The sequence below is a fragment of the Sinocyclocheilus rhinocerous genome, unplaced genomic scaffold (genome assembly GCF_001515625.1).
Source record: "Sinocyclocheilus rhinocerous isolate Xijiao unplaced genomic scaffold, SAMN03320098_v1.1 scaffold272, whole genome shotgun sequence".
NCBI classification, from domain to species: Eukaryota; Metazoa; Chordata; class Actinopteri; order Cypriniformes; family Cyprinidae; genus Sinocyclocheilus; species Sinocyclocheilus rhinocerous.
Genome location: NW_015638933.1, coordinates 167,241 through 183,194, shown reverse-complemented (window position 1 = coordinate 183,194; position 15,954 = coordinate 167,241). Strand labels below are relative to the sequence as shown.

The following is a 15,954-nucleotide window of genomic DNA, read 5'->3' as shown; positions in this document are numbered from 1 at the left end:
CTCCAAACTGGATGAAAGAGCAGGAGGAAACTGATCAGAGAGGCAACCAAGAGACCTACAGCAACTCTGAAACAGTCGCAGGAATTTATGACAAAGAGTGTTCATTGTGTGCGTGTGACAACAATATCACAAATTCTCCACAAATGTGGCTTGTATGGGAGGGTTGCAAGAAAAAAGCCACTCTTCAAGAAAGGCCACATGCAGTCACGACTGAGATTTACCAAAACGCACCTTCAAGATTCTGAGGCAGATTACTTACTATTGGAACACTTTTGTTGACTTTGTGGTCAAAGTTTCTTTCCATCCAGATAATAAGCAGAAAAGTTTTCAGATAGACACAGAAACACAGAATATACAGTTGTGCTTGAGGAATTTGTTGAAGACATTCGTGGTTCTTGTGAAACTCTTTTAATAAGACACGATTCTATCAACCTCACAAACTCTGGCAAATCCAGCAGCTATATTTTATCTAAGCAGAACTGCCTTTTTACCTCTAAACAAACTCAAAAACACCCGGCATGTCGCTCACATAAAACTTTTATCAGTGTACAGTTCACACTGGACACAGAAAGACCAGTTTGACAACAGAGCAAATTTGAATATTTGGCCTGGCCTGAGGTTAGTGGGAACTTTTTAGCTTTCGCCTCTGTAAAGTTGAGAAGTTTACTTCATTAAAAAAATGACCCAAAACAAATCAAATGTTTCAAAAATCATATCTCACTCCAGTATTTTGTCAAAGTACGACCTCACACATGTTCACAGAGGCCCTGAATATTTACTGATCCCAGATCTGCCCGTGGCCTGGCGGTGTCACTTCTGCAGTCATGCGTGCTTTGAAAGGGATATATTTCGGCTACACCCAAGGAGGGTGTTAGGTTGGTGGAAGTAATGGATGTCTGAGCGAGACTGTATACTATCAGCCAGATAAATGACTGGCTGATGGTTTGGGAGATTTCCAAGTTGCACCGGCAGGCAACTCATTTCTCTTGTTCCTTCCTGCTTTCCCTCTGCCCCTCCAGCTGTGGAAAGCCGAGGGTTTGCTGACGGAAGATACGGCTTGTGCTCGAGAAACAGGGAGCGAGACAACGGAATGATAAACAGAGCTGCAGGAAAGATTAGGAATATCCACAATTTTCTCCAAGAGATATGCTAGGTTGTGATGTCATGAAATATTGTGCTGTTTTTATAAATAAATGAATAGTTTGTGTGATGTATAGATGTGGAGATCAGGTTTGTAGTAGAGTGTTGGCTCATTTACATGAAATTCCGGTTAGAAATATTCAAAAATAATTCAAAGAATCATTTTAAAAGTACTTTGAGTTGCTGATTTTTGACATAAAATTATTCTCAGTATTACACAGTGATTTGAGGGAGTGATTATTCTGCCTGACCTATTCAAGAGCTCAAATTAATTTAAATGGCATGTTTAATTTAACTTCATTTTGTGGGAATTTGTGCAGACAAGTGTGACTTGGTTAATCTTGTGGGACATATTTTGCTTTAAATATGAGAAGTTTGGGGTTCTATTTTTATTTATTTTAATATTTTTGTTTATTTAAGAAATTAAATATTTTATACAGAAAGGATGCAATAAATTGATCAAAACAGTAAAGACATTTATAACTCTATTTCTATTTGAAATAAATGCTGTTCTTTTGAATTTTCTACATTTTAAAGTTACTATTTATATTCAATTGTAATAATAATGATAAAATATAAAATATTTTTATTTGTGTATATAAATGTATAAAATATATATGTATTATATCTAAAATATTACTATAATCATTACTATAAATACTATAAACATTTTATTTTATATATACAAATTGTTTATTAAATTACTTTTTTAATATTATTATACTATTATACTATTGTCTATTAAATCAAGAAAAATGAGCAATATCACATGACTAGCAGTGCGATATGGCTGTATTTCAGCATGGCTGTGATTCGGCCGCAGGTAATCACAGCGTGCTGATATACAGCCATATCGCACAACTACGAGTGTGATATTGTGTTTATACAGTAGTTTGATGGCACACGTGTGTAAATAAAAAAGATAAAACAACGGATTGCCTTTAAAAACCCTCTTTTGTGTGGAACTACTTCCTTCCTTCCACCACTTGAGCTGAGCTCAAGCTTCCGTTACTAATTCGAAAACTTCACTTTAGAACTAGTAACGAAAGAATGTTGAGTTGCTTCATTGAAAGCTTATTGTATTACTGTATTAAAAGCTCACTGTATTATGTAGAGTATTATGAGAGAAAGATGGACTGGGCGAGTGTGATTACCTGCATCTGATACAGCATTCATTCTTCAGCTCAATCTCATATTCACAATAAAACATTAGTTTGAATGTCTGCTGAGGAAAATTATACCTTTGTCATACTATCCTTTCATCTGATTTCCGATGACAGCGCAGCTCAGTGCATTTGTTGGCTGTGTCTTACAAGGTGTTGTTGAAAGTAAAAAAAATAACTTCCTTGTTTACAACCCGGTTTCAGTGTTTTTCAATATAAAAGTCATTAATACTGACTCACGCATAAAAACAGTCCCTGTGTCCAAAATCACCCCCTATACCCTTAAATAGGGCACTATTTGAGGGGATATCCATTTTTAGTGGTGTCCAAAACCTTAATGGACATTATCAAGTGCACTAATTTAATCCCACAATGCACAGCAATAACGAGTGTATAACTTATGTATGCTCAACAGCTAGAGAATACCCATAATGCACTGTGAGAGTCGCATACTGAATGAATTGCCGCATCTCACCAGAAGATGGGGCCCACAGCGGAATCATCCATCCATTAATTTTACAAAGTGCTTGTCCACAGTGTATAGCGTAACGTCTGCCATGACACTCGCTGTTAGTAAAACCGCAAGCGGAGTGATATCACTAGAATATCGCACTCCTCTTAGCCAATCAGATTCGAGGACCAGAAAGAACTGTTGTATATATGCAAATATAAACATTTGAACCGGATGATGATGTGCGCATCTTTCATATTTTGTTTAAACATCTCATTTATTAATTTAGTACTACTCTTTGGGAAGCTACATAAGACATTATTCCCAGAAGACTAAATAAGTACAATTTACTCCAATGATACTCTTCAAAACGTTTTGCCTTCTTGAGTATCAATGAAGTTGTAATTTTAAAGTTGTAATTTGTACTCAAGCAGTACTAAAGACATAGTCTTTAAATTACAGTTTAATTAGTCTATAAATTCTGGGTTTGAGTCAGATGAAGACAGATTCAGAGTTAATTTAATCTATTCAAAGAATGAGACAGAAAGACTGAAAGAGAATCAGTCATCAGAATCATGCTGATTGGAACTCATTACCCAGTGACCTACTGTATACAGTCTCAAACAAACTAAAAAAACGTTATAAAACACTTTTAAAAAGTCCTAATGAAATGAAACGGCCTGTTCATTGGAATAATCTACAGCATCTGTTCTTAAAAAATTAAATAACTTTTCATGAAGAATAAGTATGCTGTAATTTAAGTGATTAAAGCAGAATGCAATAAACTATGCTTTGATTACTTCTGATCCATTATCCATTGCTGACTGCAAATCACAAGAAAATTAAAAACCCTCTTTTGTGCAGAACTACTTCCTTCCGCCACGGATTCAAATCTCATTTTGACAGTTTAACAGCTGAGCCCAAATCTCTGTTACTAATTCGAAAACGTCACTTCAGAACTAGTAACGAAGGAAAGTTAAGTTGCTTCATTAAATACTTATTTTATTACTGTATTAACAGCTCACTGTATTATGTAGAGTATTATGAGAGGGAGATGGACTGAGCGAGTGTGATTACCTGCATCTGATACAGCATTCATTCTTCAGCTCAATCTCATATTCACAATAAAACATTAGTTTGAATGTTAGCTGAGGAAAGCGATATCTTTGTCGTACTGTCCTTTCATCTGTTAAGGGTGATTTCCAATGGCAGCGCTGCTCACTGCATTTGTTGGCTGCGTCTTACAAGCTGTTGTTGAAAGTAAAAATAACGTCCTTGTTTACAACCCTGTTTCAGTCTCTTTCCATATAAAAGTCTTTACTACTGACTCACTCATAAAAACTCTCTTGTCGCCATCTAATGGCAGAACTATGTAACTAAAGTCACCATCATGAACACACACACACACCATATCTCACTACTAAATACTATTAAATACTATTGTTACTTCTATAAAATGTTATTTATTGAATAATAATATTTAATAAACAACAATACCCATCATAAAATTTGCTAGACAATTCAGTCAAAAGTACAAAGGCAGCGCTCTGATATACAGCATTAAAGTTATATAAAATATAACTTCAGACTTGGCCCTCAGCCAAAACTATTGACTCTGGAACAATTAATAGATTAATGAGACCAAAGACTGCCCATTATATTTACCCAAAATGAATTATGTCTCATGTTTAACCACTATAGAGACATCAGAGCCAGCGGCAAATTCCAGAAGATCTGGCCGAGGTGAGGCTGCTCTCGGCGGGTTCATGAGCGCTGAACGGCCGCTGACGCCCTGGAGCTCACATCTCCGAAAACGTCAAAGCAAATTTTCAAATAGACTTAATCTTTATTAACAAACTGCATATTTGAAATCGAAACAACTACATTCTCGCCTAAAAAACTGCTGTGTCTCATTAAAGACACCAAACACAGAGTCACAGGTTGTTCTTTTGCCGTCCTCTGCATCCGTGGATCCTGTGCTGACTCAAACAGCAGCACTCGGGTGTATGGTAAGCACCACTTCATTCAGCACATAATGAAAAGGGAAGCGCCGGGCGGGTAATGAAGTCTTAGGCGAGCTTCCATGGCCGTGACCGCTCGCACCGTGAGCTTTGGTAATTGGCGCACGACCTACTCCGCCGTCGAGTTGTAATGTCACAATTTGTGTGTGATGCACAAATCCAATTAAATCGGAGTGCTGTGCGGAGTTCTCCTGATGCAGGCTCAAGGTGCCCTCTGCAGTGCTAGAGATTGAGAACGGATACTGTGTGTGCAGACGCCACTGGAAGCCTGGAAGAGCCACATCACAAATTGGTGAGATCAGAGAGATTATTAGACATATCTGTGTGCACTGATCGCACCGGCCCTTTAAGAGCAGATTAGATGAAGTTAACAGAGCTAATGCCAGATGAAATTAACATCTCATGCGTACTGCAAACACAACTAAAAAGCAGATTGTTATCCACCAGGAAGCAAAAGAGTGTTTAAAAATATGTTAAGATACAAGGAGGAAGTAGTCCGTGGATTTATCGTTTGTGCACCAGGTCTTGGAGAGTAAATGAGTTTTGTTTGAAGCACTTAGTTGAGGCGAGTCCAAACATAACACTAGTCAGCATCAAAATCAGGAGTGGTACATGTAATATTAATTAGTAAAATTTATTTATTTATTTATTTATTTTTTATTTTAATACATGAGTTAACATTACTGTGTCCAGACAGAAGGAATATGTTGATTTAAAAAAATATGATAATTTTTTGATTATATTATTTTATTTATGATTTGTTAGTGAAAAGGTATTTTCAATATTTAAACCTAATCTTTGATGAATAATTAAAAAGTATATCAATATATTAAATAATGGACCATTGTAAGTTACATATCATTTCATCATATCATCTGTTAATTTATTGATATGACATTTCTGTCAATATTCTTGACCAAAGTGTAGAAGCTCTAAGAATTAATTTAGAGACAGTGATGAAGCTATTAGCAGCGCAGCAGATAACACACACCGTAATTACAATGTTCAGAGACGCTCCGTGCCCAGGTTGATATCCTCTGCATTTTTAAATTCATTTAGTTTGATTCAAATGCTCTGTGCACTTTGGTTTTAGTTTTATGGACTTTATTCCATTTAGTTTTTCTTAGGGGTGGGAATCTTTAGGCATTTCTCGATTAGATCCGATTCCAAAATGATTCTTTGACATTTTTCTTTTAATTATTCAGCTGTGCATTTATATATATTTTTCTATTTGATATATTTTTATATATTTTTTCTTTCGGGTTTTACACCGAAAAGAAGAGGAAACGGCAAGTAGCACATTGAATTTTAAAGTAGAAAGACCTAAATAAACATATATGTATTCTTTATATTATATTATATTATATTATATTACATTACATTATATTGTATTATATTATATCATATTATATTAATATAAAATAAAAATAAGGTATTTATATTTAGTATTTGTTATGAAAATAGTATATTGTATAAATATATTTTAAATGTTTTATGTTTTTAATAATTATTTTATCAATGTAATGTATTATTTTTCGTATTTTTGCTGAATTTGATTGTTTAATTGAATGTTTTGGTGAGAAAAAAAATAATATATACATTTTAAAGAACACCCCATGTATCTTTCAAAGGCACATTTTTATTTCTATTTTTTTTCTTTTTTTGTCTTATGTTTGTTAAATATTCTTGTTTTGTCCTTTTTATTATTATTTTTTAATTATGAATTATTCTGCTGCACATTTTTATATATTTTATATATAAACAATTTTCAGTACATTTTCACAATTAATTACAAAGAAACGGCAAGTAACATACTGAATTTAAAAAAAAAAAAACTTGTTATTTAAATTTTTTACAGTGTTGTAATTGCAATTTCATTTATTTTACAATGTCTTTTACTATTTTGTCTATATTTTTTAAGCATATTTTAGTCGGATGAAACATCCTAGAACAACTCTGACAGTGACAGTATTAAACTTGACACTAATAATCTACAATAAACAATTGCACATTTAGCAAGGGACTCAGTCCTGGCATTCATTTCTCTAGATCTTTAATAGCTCGTGTCACCGCAGATCCTCAAGACTGGCAAACTGGCCTATAAAAAGATCTTTATCTGTAGACTGTCCAACCGGATGACCTTTATGAAAACCTCAGGAAGCAAAGGTCGCCTCTGTTCTAAAGAGAATTGGCGAGTTGTATTTATTCTCCCAGGAGAAGCACTATGACGCGGCTGTCATCCCGCACAATTAACCTCTGATCCCGGGGACAGGTACAGCGTTTGTAGCCGGACGCATGTCACAGAACTCAGATGCAACCCAGTCTTTCCCCAGCCGTTCTCAGCAGGAATAAAAGCCAAACGCGTTTAGACAGGGCCGCGAGACTTTGCCATATTCACGCTGAGCTTGTCACGTCACTGCAGCCGAATGCATTCACACTGCAGCCATTCACTGCTTAACCCGTTTCTTGTGCTGATTACTTTGCAATACATAATACAGAAGTTTAATTGCAGTGTGAGGAAGCTGAAGCCTTCAGTGATGTCTCTGTGAGGGGCCGTGACCTCAATTACAGACCGCTTTAGTGTGCGTGAAACAAGATTCAGACTGCAAATTAAGTCCATCAAATGCTGTTTATTTATTGTGACGGGCCACAGAGGGTGAGAGTATGTCTTTTTCTGCCATCGAAATGCTTCTTTTCAAAAAACACACATCTATTTTAATGCATTTACCTCTCAGAATAGAGCTAAGCATAGTTCGCCTGTAGCCACGAGTTTCATTGTACAGAACAGGGGTTTATTGTTAACTTAAACTAAGATGGAAACTTGATTTCAAATATTTTTGTAAACTGAAATTGTTTAAAGCAAAGTAATTGTAGGCTTAACATTAATAACATTGGGTAAAATAAAAGTGAACTAAAAAGTAATTAAACTAGTATGAAACATATTATATTATTAATGAAAATATATTAATATTTAATATTTACTTTATTCATTGCTCAAAATCTACATAAGAACAGAAAAACAAGCTATTTTATATATTCACTGCTGTTTTGAGTTAGCTCGACAACTAACAAATAAAATTAGTAGTACTAAAAAAGTTAGTAATTAAGTTTAGGACTAAAGTTAGTGCTAAAATTACTAAAACTGAAAAAAAAATGAAGCTAAATAGAAGTATAAACGAATAAAATAAACAAAATGGCAGCTGCACAGAATAAAATGACTAAAACTAAATTTGAAATGAAAATCTAATACAAAATAAAGAATTTAAAAAAGCAAAAAAAAAAAAAAAAGGGAAATTAGACATGTTGTCTTGGCAAAAATTCTAAAATAAAATGTTAAAGTTAATACTAGAATCACTAAAACTAAAACCGAAATAAAAATAAAGCGTAATAGATATATAAAAAATAATAAAAATGGCATACACACATAAAATTACCAAAACTAAAATTTTAATTAAAACCTAGAATGAAAACACAAAAAACTTATAAACTTATAAAAATATCAAAGTTGCCTTGACACATAACTGAAATAAAAAGAGTTTAAGTTAGTGCTATATTTACTAAAACTGAAATAGAAATAAATTAAAGCTAAATAGAATTGTACAAAATCTAACAAAAAAATTTAAATGAAAGCTAAAGCTAAAATTAAATTAGAATTTTAATATAAATTATAAGTGTAATATAAATTATAATTAATGTTATAATAGTAAATAAATATTATTTATAATTACTATTGATTAAATGTATTAATATTTTATATTTACTTTATTATTTGATCAGAATCCACATAATAGAAAAAAATATTTACAAATATTATATATATTTATTGCTGTTTTGACTGCAGTTCACTGCAATTAATCTCTGATAACAAAGGTCCAAATGCTTTTGTTAGATTAACTTTTGATGTTCTCTAGATTTGTTTTTATGTACATGCCATGTATTATTTTATAATAACAAAGACCACAATGAAAAGCAGTCTTTGACTTTGTGTTATCCTTGAGAAGTTGAGATGAGTCTTACTTTGATTGTCCAAAAGAAAAAGAAACATTCTTGTTGTAAATGAAATAGTTTTGAAACTATGAAATGTTGAATTCTACATGCATATATGTGGGGGAAAAAAGCTATAAGCCACGGGAGACCACGTTACAGTGATTTTACCCCAGAAAAGAGTGTAATTAGGCATGACGAGAAGCTGAAAACCCTCTTAACTGCTGTAAAATCATTAGAATGGCCTCTCGGGGCTCATTGCTTTTATAAAACCTCAACAGCAGTAATATGAAAGATGGTAATAATTATGAATTAAATGCATTCATAGATGTTTGCATTTCCTCAAAGTTACGTGAACTGTGCTTTCTGTGCTGTTGCCGTGTTGCTATGCAGATTCCAGAGTGTTCTACGGATCTCAAGCGGTGTTATTATTGATAACTAAATCAAAAACTATTCAAATGTGTTTTTGCTCATTCAAATAAAGCTAAAAGAATAAATAAATATTCAATGAAAAATTTTCAAACTGAAATTAATTTAAAGTACTAAAATGACTAAATTACTAAAACTAAAAAATGAAAGCTAAATAGAAATATAAAATAATATAGGCAGAAGCACATACAATTACTAAAATTGAAATTGAAATGAAAACTTGAATGAAAATTAGAACTGAAATTAAATGAGTTTGTTAGTACTATAATTACTAAACCTAAACATGTAAATATATATATTTTTTATAAAAGATTAAAACAAATAAATCATATAAAAAAAGATTAATAAAAATGGCACATAACAAAATTACTAAAACTAGAATTTAAATATTTAGAATAGATGAACTTTAAAAACTGAAGTAAAATGAGCTTAAGTTAGTACTAAAATTACTTTAACTCAAACTGAAATAAAAATAAATGAAAGCTAAATGATAATAATAAAAAAAGAAGAAATTGCACATGCACTGAAAAATTACTAAAACTAAAACTGAAATAAAAATAAAGCTAAACATAGGAAAAATACTAATAAAAATGACAAAAGCACATAAAACTGAACACATTGCTAAAACTGAAGTTAAAAAAACTGAAGCGAAAAATACGAAATTTAACAAAAAAAAAGTTAGTACTTAAATTATTACAACTAAATTAATAAATCAAATTATTGAAACTAAATCAAGTTATTAAAACTAAATTAAATCTAAATAGAAATATAAAAATGACAAAAGCACATACAATTACTAAAACTTAAATAAAAATATAAAAATAAAGCAAAATTGTAATTCATATCATAATAGTATACAAATAATACTAAAATAATGCCGATCTTAGGGTGTTGCTGTGCAGTTCTGCAGGTGTTCTGTGTGCTTGCTGCAACGACTCGGCCATTGAGGATGTTTAGCTTGGCAAACACTACTAATAACAATCACAGCAAACAGACTAATGAACTCTATCATCTCGGTGCATTAACAAAGACTTTCATTTGCAAGTTGCAGGTGTGTGTAGAAAACGTTCAGCACTGGAGAGTTTTGATGCTGTTAAATCTAGCACAGATCATTTGCTTAATGCTGTAGAAATCCCTCAAATAATGAGAGGCCACAGACGCCCTCCACGTATCGATCCCAGTCCTCGCCGAGCGTGTTTACGCCGCTGGCACGGCAAGTGAAATGAACTTGACCCTTGACCGCAATCGAGTTCTGTGGATATACCTGAGAGGGACGGCAGATAAACCGCTTCGTCAAGGACGGGAGGAACGATAAGGTCAGACAGGAGCTCAGAAGTGCCAGTCGCTGGCTTTATCAGAGCGAGCACGAGCTTTTCTAATCGTGTTTCCTAACAGCCCTCATCACTGCACGCACATCACCGTCTTCCTCCGGCTGATCTCATTGGCTCCCTTCAGGCACAGGTTATCAAAGCAGCCAATCAGAGACTCCTCCCCCTCCCCTCTGGCTCTCATCTGATTAAATAGAGAGTGGATTGTGAGGCGGGTGAATGTGGGTCACAGTACAGTAGCTCTTATAATTACAGGAGCGCTGATGAGATCATCATAGAGGACAGATCGGCCCCGGCGCATCCGGCTGGATAACATCCGTTATTATGTGCTTCATACCTTATTCACTCCGACTCACTCTCATTTCATTCCCGTCTAAGTCACCTCTGTAGTGTACTGGCCCAGAAAGGTCAGTTTTTAGAAACTTGAAATCACTTTGACTATATTTGAAATATATACGCTACTGTTCAAACATTTGGGGTCAGTAAGATTACTTTTATTCAGCGAGGTTTCATTAAATTGATCAAACGTGACAGTAAATAATGCATTTATAAAGTTACAAGAGATTTCTATTTCAAATAACTGCTGTTCCTTCGAACTTTCTATTCATTAAATAATCCTGACAAGGTTTTATCTCGGTTTCCACAAAAATATTAAGCAGAACAACTGTTTTCAGCATTGATGATAATAAGAAACTTTTTTTTTATTGCAAATCAGCATATTAGAATGATTTCTGAAGGATCATGTGACACTGAAGACTGGAGTAATGATGCTGAAAATTCAGCTTTGCATCACAGGAATAAATTACATTTTAACATTTTCAAATAGAAAATTAATAAATTAAATTGTAATAATATTTCACAATATTACGGTTTTATTATATTTTTATCAAATAAATGCAGCCTGGGTGAGCATAAAAGTCTTTCAAAAACATTAAAAAATATTACCAACCCCAAACGTTTGAACGGCCGTGTAAGTTTCCATGAATAAGATACAATTTTTTTTTTTTAGTTTTTTTTTTTAAATAGTGCCTGAAACTTTTTTTTTTTTTTCCAACACATTGTTAATGGAATAAGGTGCTAAAATTTTAAATATTATATATGTCAGCACTATGATTTGAGTAAAAATTGAGAAATTTGAATGAGATGCTTGCAAAATGCACAATTAAATATTTTTATTAATTATAATTATTTATTATGTTGTTATTGGTAAATTATTAAAAAAAAATTTTTAAATACTATTACTGTTAATTATATAACTATTACTATTATTGTTTTTAATGGCCAAAGTCCCCTTTTAGGGCTTATAGAGAAATTTGATGTGTTTCAGACCAGCCACTTTTCATGCTTAGTTAAAATTATGATATATATAAAACTCTTCCAAATGTTTCTTATAGTTCTTTTTGTGCAGATTTGTGCAGCTTAAGCTTTAAAAAAAGAACTAATGTAAAAAGGTGTACTACATTCATGGAGTCAAAGTTGATGTCAGGTTTATTCTTTTTATTATCAATTTGCAGGAAAGTAATGGAGTAAAAGAAACAATGGTGCAGACGAATGTTCAGCAACTACAACAGTAAAATACACACAATAAATAAGACTGATGGAATAAACCGCAAAAAGTTGTTTTTAGTGTCATAAACAGCAGAGACGACGATCTTATTCAAGTGTGCGCTTAAAAAGTCAAACTTATCAAAGGTAAACTCAGAGTCACTTGTCATTACTTTTAGCATTTTTGCATTATTTGATGGCTGCGGCATCTCACTCGATTTGTGCGAGCTGTTGCTAATGTGTTTGTAGCCCGAGGCTTCTCTTCCTGCCTGCTAGATTCCTTTTCTCATCATCTTTATACCTCCACTAATGTTGCCTGCAGTGAATTGAAATATTGGCAAAGCTGTTCATCATTCAGAAAGTATCTGCGGTTAGTAATCAGTTACGTTCCATTCATAGTTGTGTTCCGTGTCCTCATATGTCTGATTCATTGCACAGTTAATCAATAGCCGCAAGAACCAAAGCATTTTCCTGTACTTCAACCGTTCTCTGACGTTCCCTCAAGCTGACGCAGCCGTTCTCGCTGGTGGAGCTTCTCTCTGTCGTCATTGAGAGCAGTTAGGAGCGGCGGAGGCCTGATTACTGATCCTGAGAACAATGGCGCAGGATGAGCTCTCCAGCTGGATGGCTGTGTGTTCAGGCCTCTGAAGGCAGCACGTGACACACTGTGAAGCGAGGAAGCGTGATCCGCCGTATGGTTGCACGGCTCCGCTGGCTCATACATGAACATGTGTGACTCTTCAGCAGAAGGGCTGGGATTTCATTAGACACTTCATCGCTGAGAACTGAGGCTGCGCTCCATTCCAAACTGAATTCACAAGGATTTTTACTTTTTACATTTGAATTACATTGGAATTGAGGTCGCAAACTGGTTGCATCATTACTTTTGAATCTGAATTAAAGTAGAGTTCAGACTCATTTGGAAATTCAAATTAATTTTAATGTTTGCTTGACAGCCTTGTTTGGAAATTTTGGAAAAATGTAAAATGTCTAGATCACTTTTATATATTTCATCATATTTTATATACATTTTTAAAATGTCTAGATAGATAATGTCTGAAATACCACCAATATTGTCTATATATTTAACATTTTTAAACTCTTTTTCTGTTTGATTCATTATATAATTTGTATCATATTTATTACATTTTGAAATTTTGTTTATATATTTATAAACATATTGATAGATAGAGATGTTGGGATGAGAGATGTTTGGAATGCATCTATACAGTATATTACATTATATATTTATATATTTCATTATTTTAATAAATTAACTTTTGTTTTATATATACACACATATATATATATATATATGTGTGTGTGTGTGTGTGAGAGAGAGAGAGTGTGTGTGTGTGTGAGAGAGAGAGAGTGTGTGTGTGTGTGAGAGAGAGAGAGTGTGTGTGTGTGTGAGAGAGAGAGAGTGTGTGTGTGTGTGAGAGAGAGAGAGTGTGTGTGTGTGTGAGAGAGAGAGAGTGTGTGTGTGTGTGAGAGAGAGAGAGTGTGTGTGTGTGTGAGAGAGAGAGAGTGTGTGTGTGTGTGAGAGAGAGAGAGTGTGTGTGTGTGTGAGAGAGAGAGAGTGTGTGTGTGTGTGAGAGAGAGAGAGTGTGTGTGTGTGTGAGAGAGAGAGAGTGTGTGTGTGTGTGAGAGAGAGAGAGTGTGTGTGTGTGTGAGAGAGAGAGAGTGTGTGTGTGTGTGAGAGAGAGAGAGTGTGTGTGTGTGTGAGAGAGAGAGAGTGTGTGTGTGTGTGAGAGAGAGAGAGTGTGTGTGTGTGTGAGAGAGAGAGAGTGTGTGTGTGTGTGAGAGAGAGAGAGTGTGTGTGTGTGTGAGAGAGAGAGAGTGTGTGTGTGTGTGAGAGAGAGAGAGTGTGTGTGTGTGTGAGAGAGAGAGAGTGTGTGTGTGTGTGAGAGAGAGAGAGTGTGTGTGTGTGTGAGAGAGAGAGAGTGTGTGTGTGTGTGAGAGAGAGAGAGTGTGTGTGTGTGTGAGAGAGAGAGAGTGTGTGTGTGTGTGAGAGAGAGAGAGTGTGTGTGTGTGTGAGAGAGAGAGAGTGTGTGTGTGTGTGAGAGAGAGAGAGTGTGTGTGTGTGTGAGAGAGAGAGAGTGTGTGTGTGTGTGAGAGAGAGAGAGTGTGTGTGTGTGTGAGAGAGAGAGAGTGTGTGTGTGTGTGAGAGAGAGAGAGTGTGTGTGTGTGTGAGAGAGAGAGAGTGTGTGTGTGTGTGAGAGAGAGAGAGTGTGTGTGTGTGTGAGAGAGAGAGAGTGTGTGTGTGTGTGAGAGAGAGAGAGTGTGTGTGTGTGTGAGAGAGAGAGAGTGTGTGTGTGTGTGAGAGAGAGAGAGTGTGTGTGTGTGTGAGAGAGAGAGAGTGTGTGTGTGTGTGAGAGAGAGAGAGTGTGTGTGTGTGTGAGAGAGAGAGAGTGTGTGTGTGTGTGAGAGAGAGAGAGTGTGTGTGTGTGTGAGAGAGAGAGAGTGTGTGTGTGTGTGAGAGAGAGAGAGTGTGTGTGTGTGTGAGAGAGAGAGAGTGTGTGTGTGTGTGAGAGAGAGAGAGTGTGTGTGTGTGTGAGAGAGAGAGAGTGTGTGTGTGTGTGAGAGAGAGAGAGTGTGTGTGTGTGTGTGTGTGTGTATATATATAGAGAGAGAGAGAAATAGAACATAGATAATTTCTATTTCTCTTTAACTTTTGTGGACTTCATTTCCGAGAAAGCATTGTGTTTTGAATTTCTTTTAATTGCAATCCAGTTCAAATTTCTTTTCTTATCCCGTGAGATGTGGCCAATTCACAAATCCTCGATTAAAAGAGAGCCATCTTCATTTCTGAATATTGCACAAGCCTGCTGATATCATGCTGATTCAGTTACTAACTTGCATATAGTGTTGTTTTTACATGCGGTCTTTTCACAGTAAAGCCCCGCATCTTTATTAGGACACACTGTGAGAAATGTCTGTTGCTGTTAGAACTACACAAACAGCAGCAATGCTAACAAATGTCTCGCTTCTGTTCTCTTCAGGTACGACACCATCACGAATCAGTGGGAGACGGTCTCTCCGCTGCCCAAGCCCGTTCATTCGGCGGCTGCCACCGTGTGCGGCGGGAAGATCTACGTGTTTGGTGGTGTGAATGAAGCTGGACGCTCGGCTGGTGTTTTACAGTCTTACGTCCCTCAGACCAACACCTGGAGCTTTATAGAGTCCCCCATGATCGGTAGGTACATCGCTTGAACACCAGTTTGTTAATGGAAAATGAAAATGGTTCATTTGTGCATCTAAATTTTCACCCAAAGACCATTTGAAAACATGTATTTGTCAACATGGCACCAGGAGGTGGTTCAGTATTTGTGGTCTGTCTTCGTGAAAGGCTTTTATGGGGTTGTTTGCTTTGCTCAAGGGCTCAATCGTAGCAGAAGAACAGCAGGACTGATACGGCAGATTGAGACTCACCATCTTTACTTGCAGTAGGAGGTTTCTCAGGCTTCAATTAGCTCAGTGATTGCTGTGCTAAGGCATCATAAAAGCCATTTCATAAACTAAATTAATTTGGTAATTAAATTAAGTTGCATCGAGTACATAGAACTAGATAAACATGAAGAATAATCTCTTAATTTGTCCAATCATGAGCCTTTCACATGAACATCTTTAATTGTGATTATTGTTCATACACATGAGTATATTTCCATGTTTACTTTTGTGCTGAACACAAAATAAGTAAAAATATAATTTAATTTAATACAATATAGTATATATATTTTTTATTTCATTATATTATTTATATATTTATATTTAAATATTTTATTATAAATTTGGTAATAATAAATGCTATGAAAAAAACTTTTCCTGATATCTAATATTAACCAGTAATGAACAATAATTTGACAACATTTATTAATCTTGGTTCATGTTAA

At 34.8% G+C, this 15,954-nt stretch overlaps 1 protein-coding gene across 1 annotated transcript in view; it reads left to right on the top strand.

Moving 5' to 3' along the window:
* LOC107750075 (kelch-like protein 29) overlaps window positions 1–15,954 on the top strand; it is a 79,583-nt gene that overhangs the window by 59,308 nt on the left and 4,321 nt on the right. The window contains exon 5 of the mRNA XM_016565338.1: window positions 15,064–15,257. Within this exon, the coding sequence (XP_016420824.1) occupies window positions 15,064–15,257 (194 nt within the window). The remainder of the gene's footprint in view (window positions 1–15,063; window positions 15,258–15,954) is intronic.